Source organism: Mus caroli, unplaced genomic scaffold (genome assembly GCF_978045245.1).
Source record: "Mus caroli unplaced genomic scaffold, Mus_caroli_1 scaffold_9, whole genome shotgun sequence".
NCBI lineage: Eukaryota > Metazoa > Chordata > Mammalia > Rodentia > Muridae > Mus > Mus caroli.
This window is the reverse complement of record NW_028227264.1, coordinates 61197345-61218061: the sequence shown is the minus strand read 5'-3', so window position 1 is coordinate 61218061 and position 20717 is coordinate 61197345. Positions and strand designations below refer to the sequence as shown.

Below are 20717 nucleotides of genomic sequence, written 5' to 3'. Positions count from 1 at the left end.
GGAACATAAGCTAATTCTGTATTCTCTTTTCAGTCTCTTTATCAATCATAGCTCTGAATAATTCAAGAGGTATCTGGATTCTAAATATCCACAAATTGTATTATGAATGGGGTAGGGGCACAAAACCCTCATAGCACTTGACTAAGATACCAAAAATGGTTCCCAAAACTTGAGTTTGTTGGAGTAGTTTGAAATTCTCAATAATGACAGAAAAACTCTGTAAATACACGGCGGGCATTTACTATGATGGGTGTATGCTTACTTGTATTTTCAGTTTCTCACCCAAGAAAACAGGGTCTTTAATGGTATAAATGACTACATTTAGGAGACTATAAAACAATGCTGTAGCTGGTTTTGCGTCTGAAACTGGCTTTGAGTAGTTAAGTGCCCTGTATAGAAGGAAAACGTGCTTTCTACTAATCTTTTTATTACTTTGCTCAATAAGACTTTTCCCCAAATTGGCTAATGGATCAAAATGAACCTGTCAGTGTGAACTCAGTTATTGAACTTGTTACTTGTTTTTTTGCTAGGCGTGTTATTAATGTAATAAATGTCAACATGGGAATGTTGTCTGTCCTAGAATGAGTTGTCTTAGTTATTGGTATAGAGTGTCACCATGCCTTTAATCCCAGCATTGGGGAAGCAAAGGCAATATACTGTTGGATGCCAAATTGAGGTTTCTGATCGAGTAACTGCAAGGAGTGATTTTTTCCCCCATGCTAAGAAGAGAGAGTTGCCACAGCATGTCACTTGGAGCCTGTCACTTGGAGCCTGTCACTTGGAGCATGTCACTTGGAGCCTGAAACAGTGAATTTCTGTCTTAATGGGTTTAACTTGGTGCCTATGCACTGATGAGCTAGTTTGCATACCTCGCACTTCAAGCTTCTTAACATCTCAAAGCAGGTGGCTAAAGAGTACTTAAGTAGAGTGGTTAAGAGTACTTACTGCTGGGGCTGGAGAGAAGATGGCTCAGCGGTTAAAGCACTGACTGCTCTTCCAGAGGTCCTGAGTTCAATTCCCAGCAACCACACGGTGGCTCAGCCCTCTGTAACAGGATCTGTTGCCCTCTTCTAGTGTGTCTGAAGTCAGCTACAGTGTACCCATATACAAGTCTTTAAAAATATTTAAAAAAAAAAAAAAAAGGAGTACTCGCTGCTCCTTCAGAGGGCCGATTGGTTCCCAGCACCCACATCAGGTGATCAGCCTCGCTGTAACTCCAGTTTCAGTGGCTCCAATGCTTTTTCCTGGCCTCCTTGGTCCCCTGCACACACATGGCACACATTCACACACACATAAGCAGATACAAACAAGTCTTTTAAAGCAATATAAGTAAGTGTTAATTTCTTAGATCTTCGATTTATAAAATTCACATTTATTTTAAAAACATTACAGATCAGAATTACATTTGCAATTCCTTGGCACCATGATCACATCTTTGTGGTAGTCCTGGCTAGGTAAGTAAGGGAATGACACAAGTTTTCTGCAAAATAATAATAATAATAATATAATTGTAATAATAATAAGAATTGTGAATATTTTGTAATAAATAGGATATCCTAAATTTAAAGTTGGGTGGTTTTATGTTTTTTGGTGGTAGTGCTGTGAATTGAGAATCCAGGCCCTTAATAGCCACAATAAGCAAACATTCTACCACTCAGCTCTATTCCTATCCCACACACAGCGGGGGAAGGAGTTGGCGCTGCTCCAGAAAAGGCCCATGTTTATGACACAAATTTTGAGTGGTAATAAAAAGCACATAATAAAGTATTTGAAGTTTTTCATTTACACTCAAAAAAAAGAGAGAGAGAAAGGAAAATGTTAGTAATCCCCATCAGTACAAAGCGGTTAAAGAATATAATTGTCTCTTTTTGTGTGTGTGCCAGCAGGTTTTCACTACATACATACATATATATATTGGCATCTGGGGTTGGGGGAGTAACTGAGTTGGTAGAGTACCTGGCCAATGTGTACAAAGTGTCAGGGGTTCCATCCCTAGCACCGCATACAAACACTAGACAGCTGTAATCTCAGCAGCTGGGAGATGTGGAAGTCAGGCAGTTCAAGGTCTTCCCCTGCTGCACACCAGGTTGGAGGCCAACTTGGGGTTTCCCTGTCTCCAAAAGAAACATCTAGAAATCTGTCAGAGTGAATTTAAGTTGACCACAGAAGCTGGTAAATACTGGTTTTGTAATTTTGGCAATTTACAAAAACTTACTGAAATGTAGCAAATGAAAAGATCCTGTAGAAAAGGAGATCAGAAAAATACCCAGTCACTGAGCAGTGTTCTTGGGAGTGTAAAATCACTAGAGTTTTGAAAGGCTTTATAGACTTAAAAGTATAAGGCTGGAAATTAATATATTAAAGATTCTATCCTAAATGGTCATGATTTAAGTAACTTAATGCTCCGTGTTACCCCCTCCCCCCCCCTACACACACACCTGCTTGAAAAAATAAACTACTATCTAAAGTACTTGATACATATAGAAGGTGAAATTTTATTGTGGGAAAGTGTCAATATGCCAGTGTAATGCTTCCTAGAAGTTATTCTTAAGAGAACTGAGGGTGGAGAAACTTAATTCTTTGATAGCAGTCCTCTTAATTTGAATGCTTAGAATCGATCTCATTCGGCCTCCTTGTTCCCCGGGTAGGAATGTTTTCTCCTTTGGAATCTGACCCTTTACCACACTTAGTCTTTGTGATAAGGGTGATGGCTGTGAGTGAAGGAAAAGCTAGAGGCCAGCTTACTGGTCCTTTAATCCACTATATGAAAGATGTGGGCAAGTAAAAAGGAAAGGATGGGATTAAATCATTGGTCTTTTCCATTGTAGAGAAGGGAGAAGAACAAGCAAATAAATACAACTAAATTAGCATCTTACCAGACAACGTAGAATACACAGCCCTGGGATGGAAGCACACACCTATATCCCAGCACTTCAGAGCTTAGGCAAGAAAGCTCATGGTAAAAAATAAACAACTGATTCAGTCTGTCTTCCTGGACAGTCTGGCTGTCCTGTCTGGAACTTACTCTTTCTACCAGGGTGGCCTTACTGAACTCAGAGATCCATCCACCTGCCTCTGCATCCTAAGTGTTGGGATTAAAGGCATGGGCCACCATTTTAAAAACCGTTAAATCGGCATATAACATAAAGTGAATGCATTTTCAGTTTTTCTCTGAGAATTGTGACGTTTTTTAAAGTGCATTAAGAGATATACAGGCACCTTCAAGTGCCAACTCGTCAGTTCAGAAGCAAATAAGCTGTGGCCTTGTTCTCCAGAAGGCCTCTATAAGGTAAGGCAAATGTGCATGAGCTCTGCTATCTGACCTTTTGTTAAAGGTTACTTGATATTTGAAGTAGTGCTAAAACATGCTATCTTAAAATCTGATTAAGTACAGGGACGGAATACTAACCCATATAACTTAGAAACCTGTGTGTGAGCTGGAGGCGAGGTACAGTACTGACTGGGCACCTCGGTACACACAGCCCTCCCTCGCTGCAGGTGCTTCTGTGCAGGAGGATGGAGTTCCAAGTCATGGCATGTTAGAGGAGCATCTCTGAATGAGCATTGCATGGCATGAATCACAGACCCGCACTGGCTTTGGTGAAGAAGGCAAAGGCAGTTCGTTGTCAGAGCAGGCATTACAGAAAATTTCCCCGCAGTTTCTACAGTGGTGCTATTAAATGGAAAAATCCGGGGAAATAAAACCAAATTAGAAGCCATTTTTGTTGCCACAACATTTGGAATCATTTTCACTTCTCTTACCTTTCTTTTGGAGAGTGAAAATTCCTTCTCACAAAGCTTACAGTGGGTTGCATCTTTGTCTTTTAACCAGACCAGTCCCTAATATGGAAAGATGAATGTTAATGTTCAAATTAATAACACCTGCTCTTACTTCAAAAGTATGAAAACAGAAAGGCATTCTCCTGTGCACAGTTCCTGTGACTCATTTTCACCACTTATGTTCAAAATGAAGGAGTAACATAGGAAAGAAGGCACAAGACTCAGGCAGTAGCTCTTAAGAGTTAGGTCAGAAACTCAGGACATGCCTGGACAGAAGCAGGGGGCCTGAGTTGAAGACAAAATAATGAACAACCCAGCTTCTACAGGGGACAGTTGATAATGTGCTGTGTTGTCACCGAATGATAACATTCTGGTCCCCAGTAAAACACCGGGAAGTAAAATAGCTGACAGGCAGTTGGCTTCTGGAGAAATGATGAGGGTGGGTGTGCCTGGAAAGCTGTGGCACTTCTCAGTCTCTGGGTGCAGGGCTCTGCAGGGAAACCCTGCCTCAAAAAATAATAGGGGCTGGAGAGAGGGCTCAGCCGCTAAGAGCACTGACTGTTCTTCTGAAGGTTCTGAGTTCAAATCCCAGCAACCACATGGTGGCTCACAATCATCCGTATTGAAATCTGATGCCCTTTTCTGGTGTGTCTGAAGACAGCTACAGTGTACTCACATATAATTAACTAATAACAGTGTACTCACATATAATAAAATAATTAGAAAAGTTCAGGACAGCTACAGTGTACTCATATATAATAAATAATAAAGTTCAGGCCAGGTGTGTGATGGCATATCTTTAATCCCAGCTCTCAAGAGGCAGGAGGATCAGCAACAAGAGTTTATTGAGGGCATGTAAGGAAGAGATGAGTTGGAGTGAGCAAACAGGTCCCACCACATCCATGCAAGGTGAGAAGACGTTACAGTGTGGCTCAGTACAGTGTTTACCTAGCATGGGCCAGACCTGTTCAGTTCCATTCCCTGCACTACAAAAGGGGAAAGTGGTATAAATCACATGTTGCTTTGGGTACAGAGCTAGATGCCAGAGGAAACAGCTATAAGAATTGGGAGCAGCCGGGTGGTGGTGGCGCACGCCTTTAATCCCAGCACTTGGGAGGCAGAGGCAGGCGGATTTCTGAGTTCAAGGCCAGCCTGGTCTACAAAGTGAGTTCCAGGACAGCCAGGACTAAACAGAGAAACCCTGTCTCGAAAAACCAAAAAAAAAAAAAAAAGAAAAAAGAATTGGGAGCAACTCTGCTTTCATAATAGCGGGTTAAAGGCAAGGGGAGCCAACACTTGTTTGGAATCTTTTTAGAATGGAGGGGTCTAGGGCAGAGGCTCATCCATTAAGAGTGCTTCTGTCCTTCCAGAGAACCCAAGTTCAATTCCCAGCATCTACATGGCCATAATCCTCTGTAACCCCAGTTCCAAACTAACCCCTTCTTCTGGTCTCAGGACTATTTTTTATATAGTTCGGAGTACTGGTATTACAGCAATAACATAACCTAGGTTCCAGGACTTTTTGGATGACTTTTTTTGTTCCTTTTGTTTTTCAAAACAGGGTTTCTCTGTGTAGCCTGGAATTTGCTCTGTAGACCAGACCAGGTTAGCTTCAAATTCACAGAGATCCACCTGCTCTAGTGCACCACTGCTCCATATAGCATTTTGATTAAAAAGTTAAATGGAGTTGGGCATGGTTGTGCACACCTTTGGGAGACAGAGGCAGACAGATCTGTGTAAATTCAAGGCCAGCCTGTTCTACAAAAAGTTCCAAGATAGCCAGGACCACACAGAGAAACCCTGTGTGTGTGTGTGGGGGGGGGGGGGGGTGGAGGTGATTAGAAGTAGAAGCCATCACTGACTCACAAGTCATAGGATTCTCTCAGGCACCACATTGTTAAAGCAGCATTGTATGCAGAAGCCGTCTCTAGAAGGACATGTTGCTACTAAAGTAGCATTTTAGTGTCAATTTTCACCAGGATCATTATACATCCTTTAACAGATACTAGCATTTCCTTCAGTAAGGATGGAGAGAGTAGTAGCTGCCCCACCCACTCCCCTACAGGGCTGCCAGCCCTTAAATGTCTGATGCTGAGACCAAACCACAGGCCCCCAACATCCCTGTTTCCAAACCTTCCAGGGTTGCCAACTTTAAAAAGCTTTCAACTGTACTCCCAAACCTGATTACTCACCTGGAGCGCTTTGTTGGCTTCTTTTATATCGTCTATTTTAAGTTTCGATCTAAAAACATTACAAATGGGTCCAAATGTTAGCATGCTTGTAAATACAGAACACCTAATATTTCACAGATTACATTTTCATTGCATATAATTTTAGATCCTAACAATCTCTGACTAAAGAGATATTTTGTTTTGTTTTGTTTTCTAAATGTCCTAAAACAAAAATCAGTGTTTGAGATTTCTACAACTTAATTTTGGTTTTTGTTGAAATAGTTTCACAATATACAACTGAATTTTTCAAAAACTTCTGTGTATGTTTGTGAAAGTGCTATACAAATCCCTCTATTAAAGTCCCATATAAACCCAGGTGTGGTAGCCTACATCTGTAATCCTAGTTCTTGGGAAGTTATATAGCAAGAAGATCAAAAGAAGTTCAAGGCCATTCTTGGCTACTTGTATAAATGTTACTTTTTGTTTTTGGAACACCACTGAAATTCCATAGCCCAGGCTGGCCTCAAGTCCGGTTCCAAATAAGGCCCGTGGCACCCAACCAGCTTGCATTTTCAGTGGCTCTCATCTGCAAGGGTTCGCGGCTCAGCAGTGGATCCGGAAGGCTTGAGACTACTAGTTGTTACTGAACATTTGTCACATCATACGAAATGGCTACAGTATACCTACAGACAATATACAATATCATTCCTCGGGAGGAGGAGGAGTAAAGAGAGGGGGAACACAATCCTAAAACAAAAAATTGAAATGGTTTCTTAGCTATTTCCCACCTCCACTCACTTTTTAAAAGTATACATATTTATGTCTGTGAATGTTTTGCCTGCATGTATGTTTGTGTACCATATTCATGCATTATGTCCAAAGGTCAGAAAGAAGCCACTAGATTGTCTACAACAGGAGTCATAGATGGTTGTGAGCTACCATGTAGGTGCTAGAGATTTAGCCTAGGTCCTGTGCAGCAAGTCCGTTCTTTTAAGGTTTGTTTATTTTATGTATATGAGTGCTCTGTCTGACATAACCTGCATGCCAAAAGAGGGCACCAGGTCTCAGGGTGGTCTCATGCCAAAAGAGGGCACCAGATCTCAGATATGGTCTGAGTCACCATGTGGTTGCTGGGAAATGAACTCAGGATCACTGGAAGAGTAGCCAGCCAGTGCTCATAACTGCTGAGCCATCTCTCCAGGCGTGCTCTCAAGGCTGGCCCTGATTCTTTGTGTAACTAACGATGGCTTGAATTCGGACCTTCCTGCCTCCCTTCCAGGTGCTGAGATTAAGGCCTTTCCTGGCTTCCTTTTCGCTATGGATCCCAATAGCATTCTACTACAGAATCACACTGACCCCTGTAGGATAAAAACTACCTTTACTTCCCAACAGACCTGCTCTGTCAATAGTCTGATAGCCCTGGACATTTTCAAAATTCAGCTTTTGTTGTCCTGACAAAATTAAGTTTCTGGAGTCTTTATCACTGAAGAACTCAAGGAACCCTTCAGTGCCAGTGTCTACTGAAATCCCTCCAAAGTATCTAGCCTTGGTTTTCATCCCCATACTCAGGTGGCCTCTGCACAGCCGATGTGGTGCGTGTGCGCCTTCCACCCGTTTGTGAGCACTTAGCTGAAGGAAGAGAGGAATTACTCGCAGAGTTTGCTGCCAAGGTCTTGCAAAGCCTGTTCTTGTTCCTGATAAATCCTTTTCAACTGCTGATTTTCATCCTGGAGGTTAAGAAACTCCTTCAATAGAAAACAGAAAATATAACTTAAAAGGAGGAAAAGACCCTCCAAATTACCTATGTATCATTAATTAGGAAAGTGTAAATAGCTTTCTTCTGATTGTACTTTTATGTCCCAAGTGCTGGCATTGCAGGAGTATTCTGTCAAACTCGGATAAGGAATTTTCAGACACTTTCCACCTCCCTCCATTTCTCTCTTGTAAAAAAGATGTGTATGTGTGAGTGTTCTTGCCTGCATGCATGCATGCGTGTGTCTCCACGTGCATGCTTGATGCCCAGAGGCTAGAAGAAGGCATCAGACCCTGCAGCTGGAGCTAGAGATGGTTGTGAACTACCGTGTATGAGCTGGAATCCTAGCTCAAACTGTCCTGGATGTCACTCTAACTAGGCTAGCCTCAACTTCCCGATTCTCCTGCCTCAGCCTACTCAGTACAACCTCCTTACTCATATTCCTAAGAGGACCACTATATCCTGTTTATTCGTATACATGTAAATTGTATAAAGTATCTTGCCTTAAAAGATGTATGTCTTGGGCTGGAGAGATGGCTCAGGGGTTAAGAGCACTAACTGTTCTCCAAGAGGTCCTGAGTTCAATTCCCAGCAACCACATGGTGGCTCACAACCAACTATAATGGGATCTGATGCCCTCTTCTGGTGTGTCTGAAGACAACTACAGTGTATTCACATACATGAAATAAATAAATCTTAAAAAAAAAAAAAACACTTGCAAATTATTTCCATCTTCAAATACTCCTGTACATGGTTCAATTAATATTTAAAAAAAAAAAAAAAAGTATGTCTTTGTGTGGAGGTTGGACGATAACCCTGGTTGTACTTAAGACTGCCTACCACTTCCTTTGAGACACAGCCTTTCACTGGCCAGAAGCTCACAAATTAGGCTAGACTGGCTGGTCAGTGCCAGGGATGCCTCCCCAGAGCTGAGACTAGGTCCTACAGGCACTTTACTGACAGCCATCCCCTCCGCCCCCAAATCATTTATAAAAGCTAACGAGAAGTCGGGCACAGTGGCTCATGCCTTAATCCCAGCACTCCTGAGACAGAGACAGAACTGCTGTGAATTCAAGGCCAGATTTTGCTATAGAGTTCAAAGATAGTCTGGACTTTAGTATGAAACCCTGCTTCCAGCAACTTGTCAAGATGTAAAATTTAAAGTTTTACCACTATTTACTTTTTTAAGACTTATGACTTTTTGGGTTTCGTGTCTAAGATGAGATAGGACATCTTTTTCCTTTTGAAGATCTTCTTGCAAAGTCTGTCTCCATTCCTTCTCGATCTTCAAGTCCGTTTCCAGCTGCACCCTTGAATGGCAAACAGAAGCTCTGTGTGATAACGTCTCCTGTATCTAAGTGTAGCCTTCAAATCCTAGTTCTCCTGTGACCACCTCCTAAGCACTGGGTTACAAGTGTGCAGGGCCATGCTGGTGGCACACACCTTTAACCTCAGCACTCAGGAGGCAGAGGCAGGTGGATCTCTTGAGTTCAAGGCCAGCCTGGTCTACAGAGTTAGTTCCCTGACAGACAAAGCTACATGGAAAAACTCAAGAAAAACACCACCAGAACAATTGTGTGCTTCCATACCTGGCTCTTTTATTATTTTTTAAAGGTCTTTTTTTCTTTTTTTAAAGATTTATTTATTATATGTAAGTACACTGTAGATGTCTTCAGACACTCCAGAAGAGGGAGTTGATTTCAATACAAATGGTTGTGAGCCACCATGTGGTTGCTGGGATTTGAACTCAAGACCTTCGGAAGAGCAGTCGGGTGCTCTTAACCTCTGAGCCATCTCTCCAGCCCCCTTTTTTTTGTTTTTTCAAGACAAGGTTTCTCTGTAGTCCTGGCTGGCCTCGAACTCAAAGAGATCTGCTTGCCTCTGCTTCCCAAGTGTTGGGATTAAAGGCATGCGCCACCAGTGCCCAGTTTAAAGTTTTATGTTTTAATAACTAGTTGTAGTGAGACATCTGATACGGTGCTATGGACTGAAACTGAACTAGTGGTCTTCTGTAAGAGTTCTATGCCACTGAGCCACCTCTCCAATCTCTTTATTTTTATTTTTTGAGACAGGATCTCATATATCTCAGGCTGGCCAGAAACTTGCTATCTAGCCAAAAATGACCTTTAATTTCTGGTCCCTTTGACTCTGCCTATATTAGCCAAGACCCAAATTTAGGCCACACACCTTTAATCCTAGTGCTTGGAAGGCAGAGGCAGACAGATCTCTTTTTGTTTTGTTTTGTTTTGTTTTTGAGACCCTGACTTAGTGGGTAAAAAGCCTCTCTTCTGCCAAAAGTTTGACAACCTGAATTTGATCCCACAGTCCCACATGGCAAGGAGAAACCCAACTCTCCCAAGTAGGTCTGTAACATTCACATGCATACTCCAGCACATGCTTGCTAACGGACTAAATAAATACATAGAGTAAAACCATGCATTGCCTATGTCTGCATGTACAAAGAAAAGTCGTAGTTTGTCCTTATTTTATTGAACTTGGGGCTTTGCACGCACTAAGAAGCACATAATCTACCAATGAGTTACCCTGTAGCCCAGAACAGTTGAAAGGGTTTCAGCCCTTGCTCTACAAGGGTCACCAATGCTCCTCCCCAGGGACCATGCACTCACTGCCTCTGCTATTCAAAGAAGATGGGCTGGAGGGGATGGCTCAGCAGTTAGGAGATAAACAACTACATGTAACTAAAAATGGATGCAGCTCAGTGGGTAGAATACTTATGTCGTGTAAACACACTCTGGGGTTTGACTCCCAGCGTTACATAAGCCAGGCATGATGGTACTTACCTGTAATCCCAGCATTCAGAGGTGGAAGCAGGGAGAGCAAAGGTTCAAAGTCACCCTCCCTTATGAAGGGAATTATGTAGACCCGCACTACATTTTCTTTCTCCCCCTACCACTCTCTCCTCCTCTCCCTTTGTGTGTGTGTGTTTGGAGTTTGAACCCACTGAGTGAGGAACTGAGACGTGTGCAGGAGTTTGTAAGTCAGAGGACACCCTGAGGAGTCATTGTCTCCCCATCCACCGCATAGGGCCTGGAGACTGAACTCAGGCTTGCTGGTAACTGCGCTTTCATACTGAGCCATCACAAGCATCCCACACACCTTCTTTAGGTACTTGTACTATACTGGCTAGCAGAGACCGGGTTAGTACAAGAATTTGATCTCGCGACCAAGCACTCACAGCTGTTGCTCCTTCTGTGAGATCTGTCTCTGCAGACTGTCGGATTGGCTCAGACACTCCTGGGCGTATTTCTCATCCTCGGCTTCTGCTTCCTTTTGCGCCTTCTCTGCTTGCTGCAATCTGGTGTAATTCAAATCAACTTTGGGTAAAACTGAGGCTAGAACTAGGGTGTAAAAGGGTGAAGAAGACAAAAGAAAAATGGGGAAATAGAAACATTTCTAAATGAAAACAAAGTTTGGGGGAGAACTCACAAACTCAAACGTGAAAGAGCCACACAATGTCTAGAAATTGTTTTGTGCTTTTTTTTTTTCAACATAAGATATAATATGCCCAGAAAACTATCTTTAAATTTGCTTTATTTCTTGTTCATAATTAATGCAAAGCAATACATTTTTTACTGTTGGAGGATGATTTCAATCTCAAATATGGCTAGGTATGATACTGCCTTTTTACAAAGCCGTGAGCTTGAGTCTCTAGTAAGTGCAGAACACACCTGTCATATGTGATGCTAAGATGTGTGTGCCAGGAACCAAGTGCACTGCAAGGCCAAGAGCAACAGTTACAGTTTTCAGGGATGGAGGCTTCCATCAGAGCTCTGTGCAAGTTACAGTTCTCAGGGATGGAGTCTTCCATCAGAGCTCTGTGCAGTTGCTTAACTATGCAAAGCTGTATATTTATGTGTGTATATGTATATATATTTTTAAGATTCAAAAATATTTAGTGCTTGGCATTCCCTAGAGAGAATTTTTTAATATAGTTATTTTACATTTATGAATGTTTTGCTTGCATGTATGTCTATGCACCACATATATGCTTGGTGCCCACGGAGGTCAGAAGCAGGTGTCAGATCCCACGGGACTGGAAGTGGAAGCTACACCATGTGAGTGCTGGGAAGTGAACCCAGGTCCTGTCCTCTGTAAGAACATGTGCTCTTAACTGTCACATCATCTCCAGCAATACAATTTTTATTCTTTGCTTGAATCTTAAAGAATAGCTTATTATGTCCCGTTTCCCTGTTCGTATTTAAGTCACTGTTTGTCCCCAGGCCCAGCTACACTCCTTGCCTCCCTTGGCCATCAAGATTTGAGGTTTATCTTCAATATTTTATAAGAAAATATTTCCCAGGACTCAAAGGACACTAACTCTTCACAGGAAGTCACAAGAGAACTCTTGTATCTTCATATCTGCCTCCAACACCTTAAGTAAGGCCACACACACTGCGAGTATAAAAGCCTCCGAGAAAGGAGAGGGAGTCTGTTACCTCTAGGTCTACATTGAAACGAAAGGATTAAGGCGGTAGGGCTGGCCTCGGCTCTCTTCTAAGGTTACAGGAAGTAAGTGAGTGAGGTAGGCCTGCAGTTGTGCTATCACAAGAGGGCGGGAGGATTAGAAAACGGAGGTGCTAAAGCCCAGGACAGTGGCCAGCCTGGCTTGAGAACTGCTTTAAAAACTTAAAAATCAGGAGCCATTAGGCAGAGTATGCCAGCGGGTGTGGGTATATGTTTTATCTGTGCCAACACAGCTTGAAAACAAAGGTTTCTAGCTTCCATCGAAAGATAGCTGAAAAGAGAGAACTTTGAAAAAGTCCTGCCATCCTTGAAGGTGGGACTCAGATCTGCCCTGTGCACAGGCTGAGGAGTGCACGTGAGGAGCCCGCCAGGGCACCTGCCGTGTCTCACAGCAGCCATGGAGGGTCCCTGCAGCCTGCACATATGAGATAGCATAAATGCTTTTCCATTTAACATGTGAGTATGGGGTCTGCTCTTGGAGTGGGCTTCAGAAGGAGATGTCTTTGACCAGCTTGTACTGGTCCTGAAGGTCACTACTAGCACTTTTCACCAATGACACTGCAATTGTCCTAGTCTGAGTTAACAAGTCGTTGTCACTTCATAATGGAATGGACAGAAATCAAAGACAAGAAACGGTAATAAAGATGTCCAAAATGTAAAAGTGGGGATAAAGAAAACAACGAAAAGAAAGAAGAAAAAAGAAGAAAGAGGATGTCAATAAAAGAATATTTGTGTCATAAAGCATCAGTAGTTATGTTTTTCCTAAGTAGGTTCAAAGAAAGCAATGGTGACACATGTTGACTCAACATGACAGGGAGGGCAATGGGGACAGAAGGTTTTCCAACAGTAAAATGAAAGGCCAGGACACAGCGCTCCACTGACACGAGAGCCTGCCTTGGGGAAGCAGCTTCCTGTTAACTAACGCATGCTGCTTTCAGGGAGGAGACAGCCAGGGTAGAGGGATGGGGCAGCTCCTTCAGGGGGCAGGCCCTCTGAGCCAGCCCCAGTTCAGTTTTTCAAGTCTTTGTTTTATGTCACAGACGAGATGACAAGAAACTACAGATATTGTGCCTTTAAATTATCTCCAAAAAGGCAACTTCAAATGAATCGCCCCGAAGTAAAGCAACTTGGTTCCATGCAGCAACCAAAACAAACAGACAAGGCCTGGCTTGGCCTTGGCAGACACAGGCCCTGGGTGAGCGCTATCTAACAACTCCGTGGCAGGTGTCAGAGGGAGAAAGGAAGGAGAAGGAGAGACTCAGGTGTGGGTCCTACCTTTGCTCCAGCTGCCTCATGGCTGTAGTGATCTTATTGGTCTTTTCTTCTAGTCGGGCAATTATTTCATTTTTTTCTTTCAAGCCATCTTCAGAGCCCTATTTATAAAAACACAACAACTATGGTGATTTTGATTTTGAAACCTAAACATTAGGCCAAGTATAGTTTCGTTTGCCTTGGAATCCTAGCACTCAGGAGGCCGACATAGGAGGATTACGGGTTCAATACCAGCCTCACTACACAGGGGCACTGAGGCCAGCTTAGGCATCAGTCCCTCTCAAAAGTAACCAAAATACTGTATGCACCAAACAGGGGCTCAGAAGATCCACATAGCTGACCTGTGGAGTAGACCTATGGATCCCATTTGATAGAAGGAGGGGTTACTCTTGAAACTGTCCTCTGACTTCCACACATGCCCCAAGGCACATACATACATAGCCCACTCAATAGTACAACAAAAAAACCTGTCACACTTCAATGTGATTGATAAAAAACAGGCTGAGCATGGTGGCTTATGCCTTTATCCTAGCACTCCGGAGGCAGAGAAAGGTGGATCTCTGTGAGTTTGAGGCCAGCCTGGTCTATAGGGTGAGTTCCAGGACAGCCAGAGGAATCCTATCTGGGGGTGGGGGTTGGGGGTTTGCATTTTAAAACGTTTCGAATGAGATAGAAGCAGGCAATGTAAATTCAAGGCCAGGGCTACCAGGAGAGTGAGATGGTTCAGTGGGTAAAGGTGTTTGCCGCCAGTCTGGAAAATCAAAGTTGGATCCTCAAGATCTCTATGATGAAAGAAGACTGCCCACTCCACAAGGTATCCTCTGACTTCTCTGTGTGTGCACTGTGGTACACAGACATCAGAAAAACAAGTGTAATTCATTCCTAAGTGCCAGATGTGGAGCACGGGCCTCTCCCAGCACTGCAGAGGCAAAAACAGGCAGATCACTTGGAGTTCAAGGCTAGCCTGGTCTAAGAAGTAAGTTCTAGGCTAGTTAAGGCTACACAGTGAGAGGCTGGAGAGATGGCTCAGTGTTTGTTTGTTTGGTTGGTTGGTTTGGTTTTTTTTTTTTTAAGATTTATTAATTTATTATATATCAGTACACTGTAGCTGTCTTCACACACTCCAGAAGAGGGTGTCAGATCTTGTTACAGATGGTTGTGAGCCACCATGTGGTTGCTGGGATTTAAACTCAGGACCTTTGGAAGAGCGGTCAGTGCTCTTAATCGCTAAACCATCTCTCCAACCCCCGACTCAGTGTTTAAGATAACTTGTTTTGGCAGAGGGCCTCAGCTTGGTCCCCAGCTTTCACATGGTGGCTGACAACAATCTTCAACTCCCATTCCAGAGGGTTCCACGCCCTCATTAGGCACAAGGCATATGTGTGGTGCATATTCATACAGTCTACATTTTTTTAAAAAGTGAAATTTATAAATTGAGAAAAGAGAGGAAGAAAGGAAAATAGATTTGGGACTGGGTAGGTGGGATGTCCCTAATCTGATGAGGTCTAGGGTTGGATCTTGGCACAAAAAGGGGGTGGGGGGTATTTTTTGTGAATTTGTAGCTGAAATGTACAAGTTAGTTATTGCCTGCAATAACAATTGCAAGTCAACTAAGTCTTGGGGGGGAAAAATAGGCTGGCGAGATGGCTCAGGAGGTAAAGCACTTGCCAACATGCCTTCATTTCCAAAACCATGTGGTGGAAGGAAAGGGCTGACTCCCACAGAGCATCCTCTGACTGCCAGCCACACTTGCACCTTAGCAAGCCTTAGCAAGCATGGCTTGCAGTCTCAGCACTGAAAGAGTCAGATAGGAGGGCCACCCTGCCTGTGCCCTGTCTATCGAGAGCAGGCAGCTTCAGGAGCTAGGGCTGCCAACCACTCCCCCACTGCCTTCTCCAGCATGACTGATGGTGCACCAAACCATGTAGTCTGCCCCAACAATGAGAAGGAGAATGTACCATCTCAAAGGAGAAAGGATCCAGGCGTGGTGGCACGAACTTAATTCCAACACTTAGAAGGCAGGGGCAGTGTAGGAGGCCAGCCTTGTCCACATAGTGAGCTCCAGGACAGCCAGGGCTATATAAAGAAACCCTGTCTCATGAAACAGAAATCAAGGTGGACGTGGCTCAGTGAATGGCTCAGTGTGTCCATCATGCACAAAGCCATGAGTTTAATTCCTAGCAATACCAAGAGTCAAAGAACATTGAGTACCTGCAGCTTTTGATACATCTCAATGTTGATTGCTTTGACTTCTTCCAGCTGTTGCCGAAGGCCTATGAGAGTGTCTTGTTTCTCGTGAATGTCTTTCTCCAACAGCTTCATGGCCAGCTCCATCTCATGCTTCATGCCAACTTGTACTGATAGCTCATTCTCCACATCCTGCAATTTCACAGTGTCTTCAATTTCAGGTTATCAAAATCAGGTGTGTGCAACCGCAACAGTTAACAAGGCTGGAAGCACTGTTCCACTCCTCTGTTCTGTTTAAGTCTATTATTCAACACCAGCCTGCCTGGTGTGGTGGTTCCCACGTGTAGTCCCAGCACTGAAGAGAATGGGACAGGAGGACTGCTTTGAGTTCAAGGGCAGCCTGGGCTACACAGTGAAGTCTGTTTCAAAAACAAGGTCTGGGCCTACTGCTGTACACTGTCAGTCTAGCACTCCTCAGGAGGATCTCTGGGGCTGAAGCTAGCCTGGTCTACACAGAAGGCCCAGACCAGCCAGAGCTATAGAGTGAGATCTCATCTGTCCTAGTTTGCATTCTATTGCTGTGACAAAACACTAAACAAAAGCAACTTCAGAGACAAAGAGTTGATTTGGCTTACAGTTACAGTCAAAGGCAGGAACTTGGAGCAGAGCCTAGAGAGGAATTCTGGCTTGCTCCCCGTGGCCTGCTCAGGCTGAGGCTGCCTTATTTCTAACATCCTCAGGACCACCTGTCTGGAATGCTACTGCCCACACTGGGCTGGACTCTCACACTGATCATTAATTTGAGAAAAAGAAATGTCTCACAGACTTGTTTACAGGCAAATCCAATGGGGGTATTTCCTCGGTGCCTCCAGTTCCTGTCAAGTTAACAAAAACTAGCACACCTCAAACCAACCAACCAGATGAAGACGTTTCCTCAGGTTAAAGACCGACAGCAAAAGCCCACCGAAAGGCTTGCAGTAGCCTCCTCTCTGCCTAGGTGATGAGTATCTGCATTTTGCTTCATTAAACTGCATGTGTGTATTTTTGTGTGTGTCTCTCAGTCCGAAATCTGAAGTTTTAAATATGATGTTGCTAACATACATATTCCACTCTATTCTTTTACATATTGTTTCTGGGATGGTGGTCTGCAGTCACACTAACAACCACAAATGTTAACTCAGTTTTAAAAATACTGAGAGAGGTGGGTGTTTTGTTTTGATTTTCAAGACAGGGTTTCTCTGTGAGAGTCCTGGCTGTCCTAGAACTCGATTTGTAGACTAGGCTGGCCTCAAACGTACAGAAATCCCCCGCCTCTACCTCCCGAGTGCTGGAGATTAGAGCTGTGTGTTACCAAGACCAGGGTTTTTTTTCCCCAGACTTTTTGATTCACTGTTTCACATCATGTACACCAGTCTTTCTCATCTTCCCACCCCCTAGTATGTACCCTCTTCCCTTGCAACCTCCCCCATTTAAAAGAAAGAAAAAAAAAGGTAAAAACATCAAGATGTGTTTTTAAAGCAACATGGCTCTATGGGCATCATTTAGTTTATGGCGCAGCCTAGAACCACCTGTGGTGTGTCTGGGGGCTCGGGCTGGGGGTGGGCGATGTCAGGACGGTTAACTGGTAGAAGAGGACCTAGCTCACTGTGTATAATGCACTTCCCTAGCCATGTGGGCCTAAGCTATATAAATAAAGCTAGCTGAGCACCTCTGAGTGAGCAATTAAGCTTCAGGCTCCAGCCGTGTGTTCCCACCTTGCCTTCTCTCAGAAAAGGACTGTGGCCAGCCCTTTCCTCCTCTATGTAGACTTAAGAGTTTCATCACAGCCACAGAGAGGACTAGAACAGTGGGGAGCTTGACTGCCAAGCCCGATGAGCCAAGGTCATCCCCTGTAGCAAAAGACCCACACGATAGAAGGAAGAACTGACTGTGGCAAGCTAAGCCTCTGACCTCCACACATGTGCCATGGCCTGTGTGCAGACATACAGAATAGAGGCAAAAACAAGGTGTCAAAATGCATGATGGGTGGCAGGTTCTACTCCACCTCCAAGAGGCTAAGGCTGAGACACCTGAGTGGTGTTGCCTGAGTACACCAGCCCCAGAATTCTGCTAATGTAAATGAGAAGTTAAATTACCTGTCGGAGCTGCGACTCGTCTCGAAGCTGCCTCCTGGCGTCGTTATACATCTCGTCTAGGCCTTGCCGGGAATGCTTGTATGTTTGAAGCTCCGTTTCTACATCCACTTTGGTAACCTAGGGAGAAAAGGTCACACCTCACATGGGGCTCTGTGTCCCACATACCTAGCCTCCATGACCCAGGACCCCAGCCCTCTGCAGGGGTGACTCACCTCCAGGTGCTGCCGAGTTCTCATTAAGATCAGCTCATTTTCACTTCGCAATTGATGGTTTTCTTCTTGGAGCTTTATGATATTATTCTTCGCTATTGCTAACTGCAAATTGTGAAACACAAACACAGAGCCACTCCGAGCGTCTTTGGGTAGACTTTCTGTACAGGCTGTGTGTGTGGCTGCAGACTGCAGGGAAGAAAACCCTAAAACCACTAAGAACAGTCACACTGCACGGAAGATTCCATCATAAAAGTGTGCTGTGGGCTGGAGAGATGGCTCAGCCGCCAAGAGTGTTTTTCCTGTTCTGCAGTGGACTGAGGTCAAGTTCCCAGCATCCACACAGGAACTCACAACCATCTGCAACTCCAGTTCCAAGGATCTGGTGCCCTCCTCTGGCCTCCAAGGGCACCAGGATGCATGTGGTACACAGATATACATGCAAGCAAAACAATGATACGCATAAAAATAGGTATGCTCATCTTGTTTATTTTGGTGGAGTGTGTTTAGACAGGAACTCACTATACAGCCCTGGGTAGACTTGACTTCAGATCTGCCTGCCTGTCTCCTGAGTGCTGGGATACCAGGCATGGCTACCACTCATGACTCTATTATTTTCACCGTTTCTTTTTTAGAGGGGTGTGTGTGTGTGTGTGTGTGTTGCCTGCCTGTATGTATGTACATCATATGTGTGCCTGGTCTCTAGACTTCAAAAAAGGGTGTTGGATTGCCTGAAACTGGAGTTACAGATGGTTGTGAGCCACCATGTAGTGCTGGGAATTGGATACCTGGTCTCCTGCAAGAGCGGCCAGCGCTCCTAACCACTGCGCCATCTTCTTAGCCGCGCATACTGTTTCCCTCCACAGCTGAAGCCCATCCTCATCTGCTTGTGAGAAACGGTGCACTTGTCAGACTCACTGCATGGGGAGTGGGGAGGAAGCCCAGAAGAGTGATGTGCAAAGCAGGCACACTGTAAAGACGTGTGCACATGGAAGGAGATGGTGCTGGGTTCATGGAGACTCAACAGGATCCCTACCCCATGGATGTGACAGGTGGCAGGACTCCAAAACTGTGTCCCCTCAGAGAACTTTAGATCAGGGCTTTACACTAGTACCCAGGAACCTGGACTCTGAAGCCCAGAATGAAAAGGAAAATCCTGAACAAGTAGAACAGGGGCCATTCCCTGAAAGCAGCAGGAGTTTGTACACTTCTGACCACTCTGGGGAAACAGCTCAAACCTTGTTGTGTATGGAAGGCCAAAAAGAAACACAGGCTCATGGGAAGCTTCAGCGATGCATACGTCAAATCCCACCAGCATACATGGGGTTCTTAAGTGTTCCTTTGGGGTTGTTTTGAGACAGTCTCATGTAGGTCAGGATTGCTCAAATTCAATGATATGTAGCTGAGACTGGCCTTGAACTTCCTACCATTTCCCTGCCTCCCATGAGCTGCGATCATAGGTGTGTGCCAGCATGCTAGGCCTCACATACACATTTCTTATTTGCAAGTATTCAACTTCTCACAGCTGCCTGGTGAGGACAATTCTAAAAAGAATTCTAATTAACGTGGAAAAATAGGGTCATAGTGCTAATGACAGACTTCGAGCATACTTCATTATTCATCTACCATATTTCAGAAAATAGATTTGACAGACTTAAGGAAAAAAAAATCAAGTGTGCACCTGTAATCCTAGAACTTGGGAGGCAGAGGAAAGCCCAGTCTACACAGTGAGACCCTGTCTCAAATAAATAATCTCAAGAAGCAACTCTACGGGGGCTGGAGAGATGGTTCAGTGGTTAAGAGCACCGACTGCTCTTCCGAAGGTCCAGAGTTCAAATCCCAGCAACCACATGGTGGCTCACAACCATCTGTAATGAGACCTGATGCCCTCTTCTGGTGCATCTGAAGACAGCTACAGTGTACTTAGATATAATAATAAATAAATCTTAAAAAAAAAAAAAAAAAAAAGAAGCAACTCTACGAGTAGAAGAGCTGACTTGTTAAAGAGGTTTATTTAAAACCTGGACTGGAGAAAAGAGCACTGACTGCTCTCCCAGAGGTCCTGAGTTCAATTCCCAGCAACCACATGGTGGCTCACAACCATCTGTAATGAGATCCAGTGCCCTCTTCTGGTGTGTCTGAAGACAGGATTATACAGTCCTGTTCATGAGGAGAAATATCTGAGTAGCCAGACAATGACAGCTGGATCTACACATAGATGATGAACGAGAATCTCTGTGGTCTCCCCCCACCTGCTTGAACCTGCTTGCTCAAGGGTGGAGCTTCCTGCTCATTCGTCCTGCCACGCCTACTGCTGGACCCTGCCTTTGTTGCTTGGAGGCACACACGTGTTCGTCCTGCTACTGGATCCTGAGTTACTTGGCGGGAAATCGGGTTCCCTCCCCCTTCCTTTATAACTGAGTGTCTGGAAATAGTAAAATTGAGCTTTGATCAGAATCTTGTCTTAGCTTCATTCCCTTCTCTCGCCGCCTAGCCCCTCTTCTCTTCCAGGTTTCCAAAATGCCTTTCCAGGCTAGAACCCAGGCTGTGATCTGCTGGCCGGACACAACAAATCTCATTCCATGAGTTTAGGATTCTGTGTGACTTTCATCTCTGGGGCTGATTTCCAGTTACAATCACAAATACTAGTACCCCAGAGTATGCAACTGGAAACTTAAGGTCTACGTGGGTTCTCTAGAACTCACAGTCTTGGACTGCAATGCCC

General features: G+C 44.2%; 1 protein-coding gene across 10 annotated transcripts in view; it reads right to left on the bottom strand.

The window, feature by feature from the left end:
- Rufy2 (RUN and FYVE domain containing 2) overlaps positions 1 to 20717 on the bottom strand; it is a 36951-nt gene that overhangs the window by 1352 nt on the left and 14882 nt on the right. For 6 of the 10 annotated variants that reach the window (XM_029482667.2, XM_029482663.2, XM_085842850.1 and 3 more), the window contains 10 exons: positions 17996 to 18097; positions 17784 to 17900; positions 15673 to 15840; positions 13465 to 13562; positions 10901 to 11020; positions 8885 to 9014; positions 7602 to 7696; positions 5973 to 6021; positions 3763 to 3840; positions 1352 to 3673 (listed from right to left, as the gene is read on the bottom strand). In XM_029482667.2, the coding sequence (XP_029338527.1) occupies positions 3530 to 3673; positions 3763 to 3840; positions 5973 to 6021; positions 7602 to 7696; positions 8885 to 9014; positions 10901 to 11020; positions 13465 to 13562; positions 15673 to 15840; positions 17784 to 17900; positions 17996 to 18097 (1101 nt within the window). In that variant the 3' untranslated portion in view covers positions 1352 to 3529. Of the gene's footprint in view, positions 1 to 1242; positions 1262 to 1351; positions 3674 to 3762; positions 3841 to 5972; positions 6022 to 7601; positions 7697 to 8884; positions 9015 to 10900; positions 11021 to 11938; positions 12786 to 13464; positions 13563 to 15672; positions 15841 to 17783; positions 17901 to 17995; positions 18098 to 20717 lie in introns of those variants that run through there. The other 4 variants (XR_015048420.1, XR_015048419.1, XR_015048421.1 and 1 more) reach the window with 4 other exon arrangements.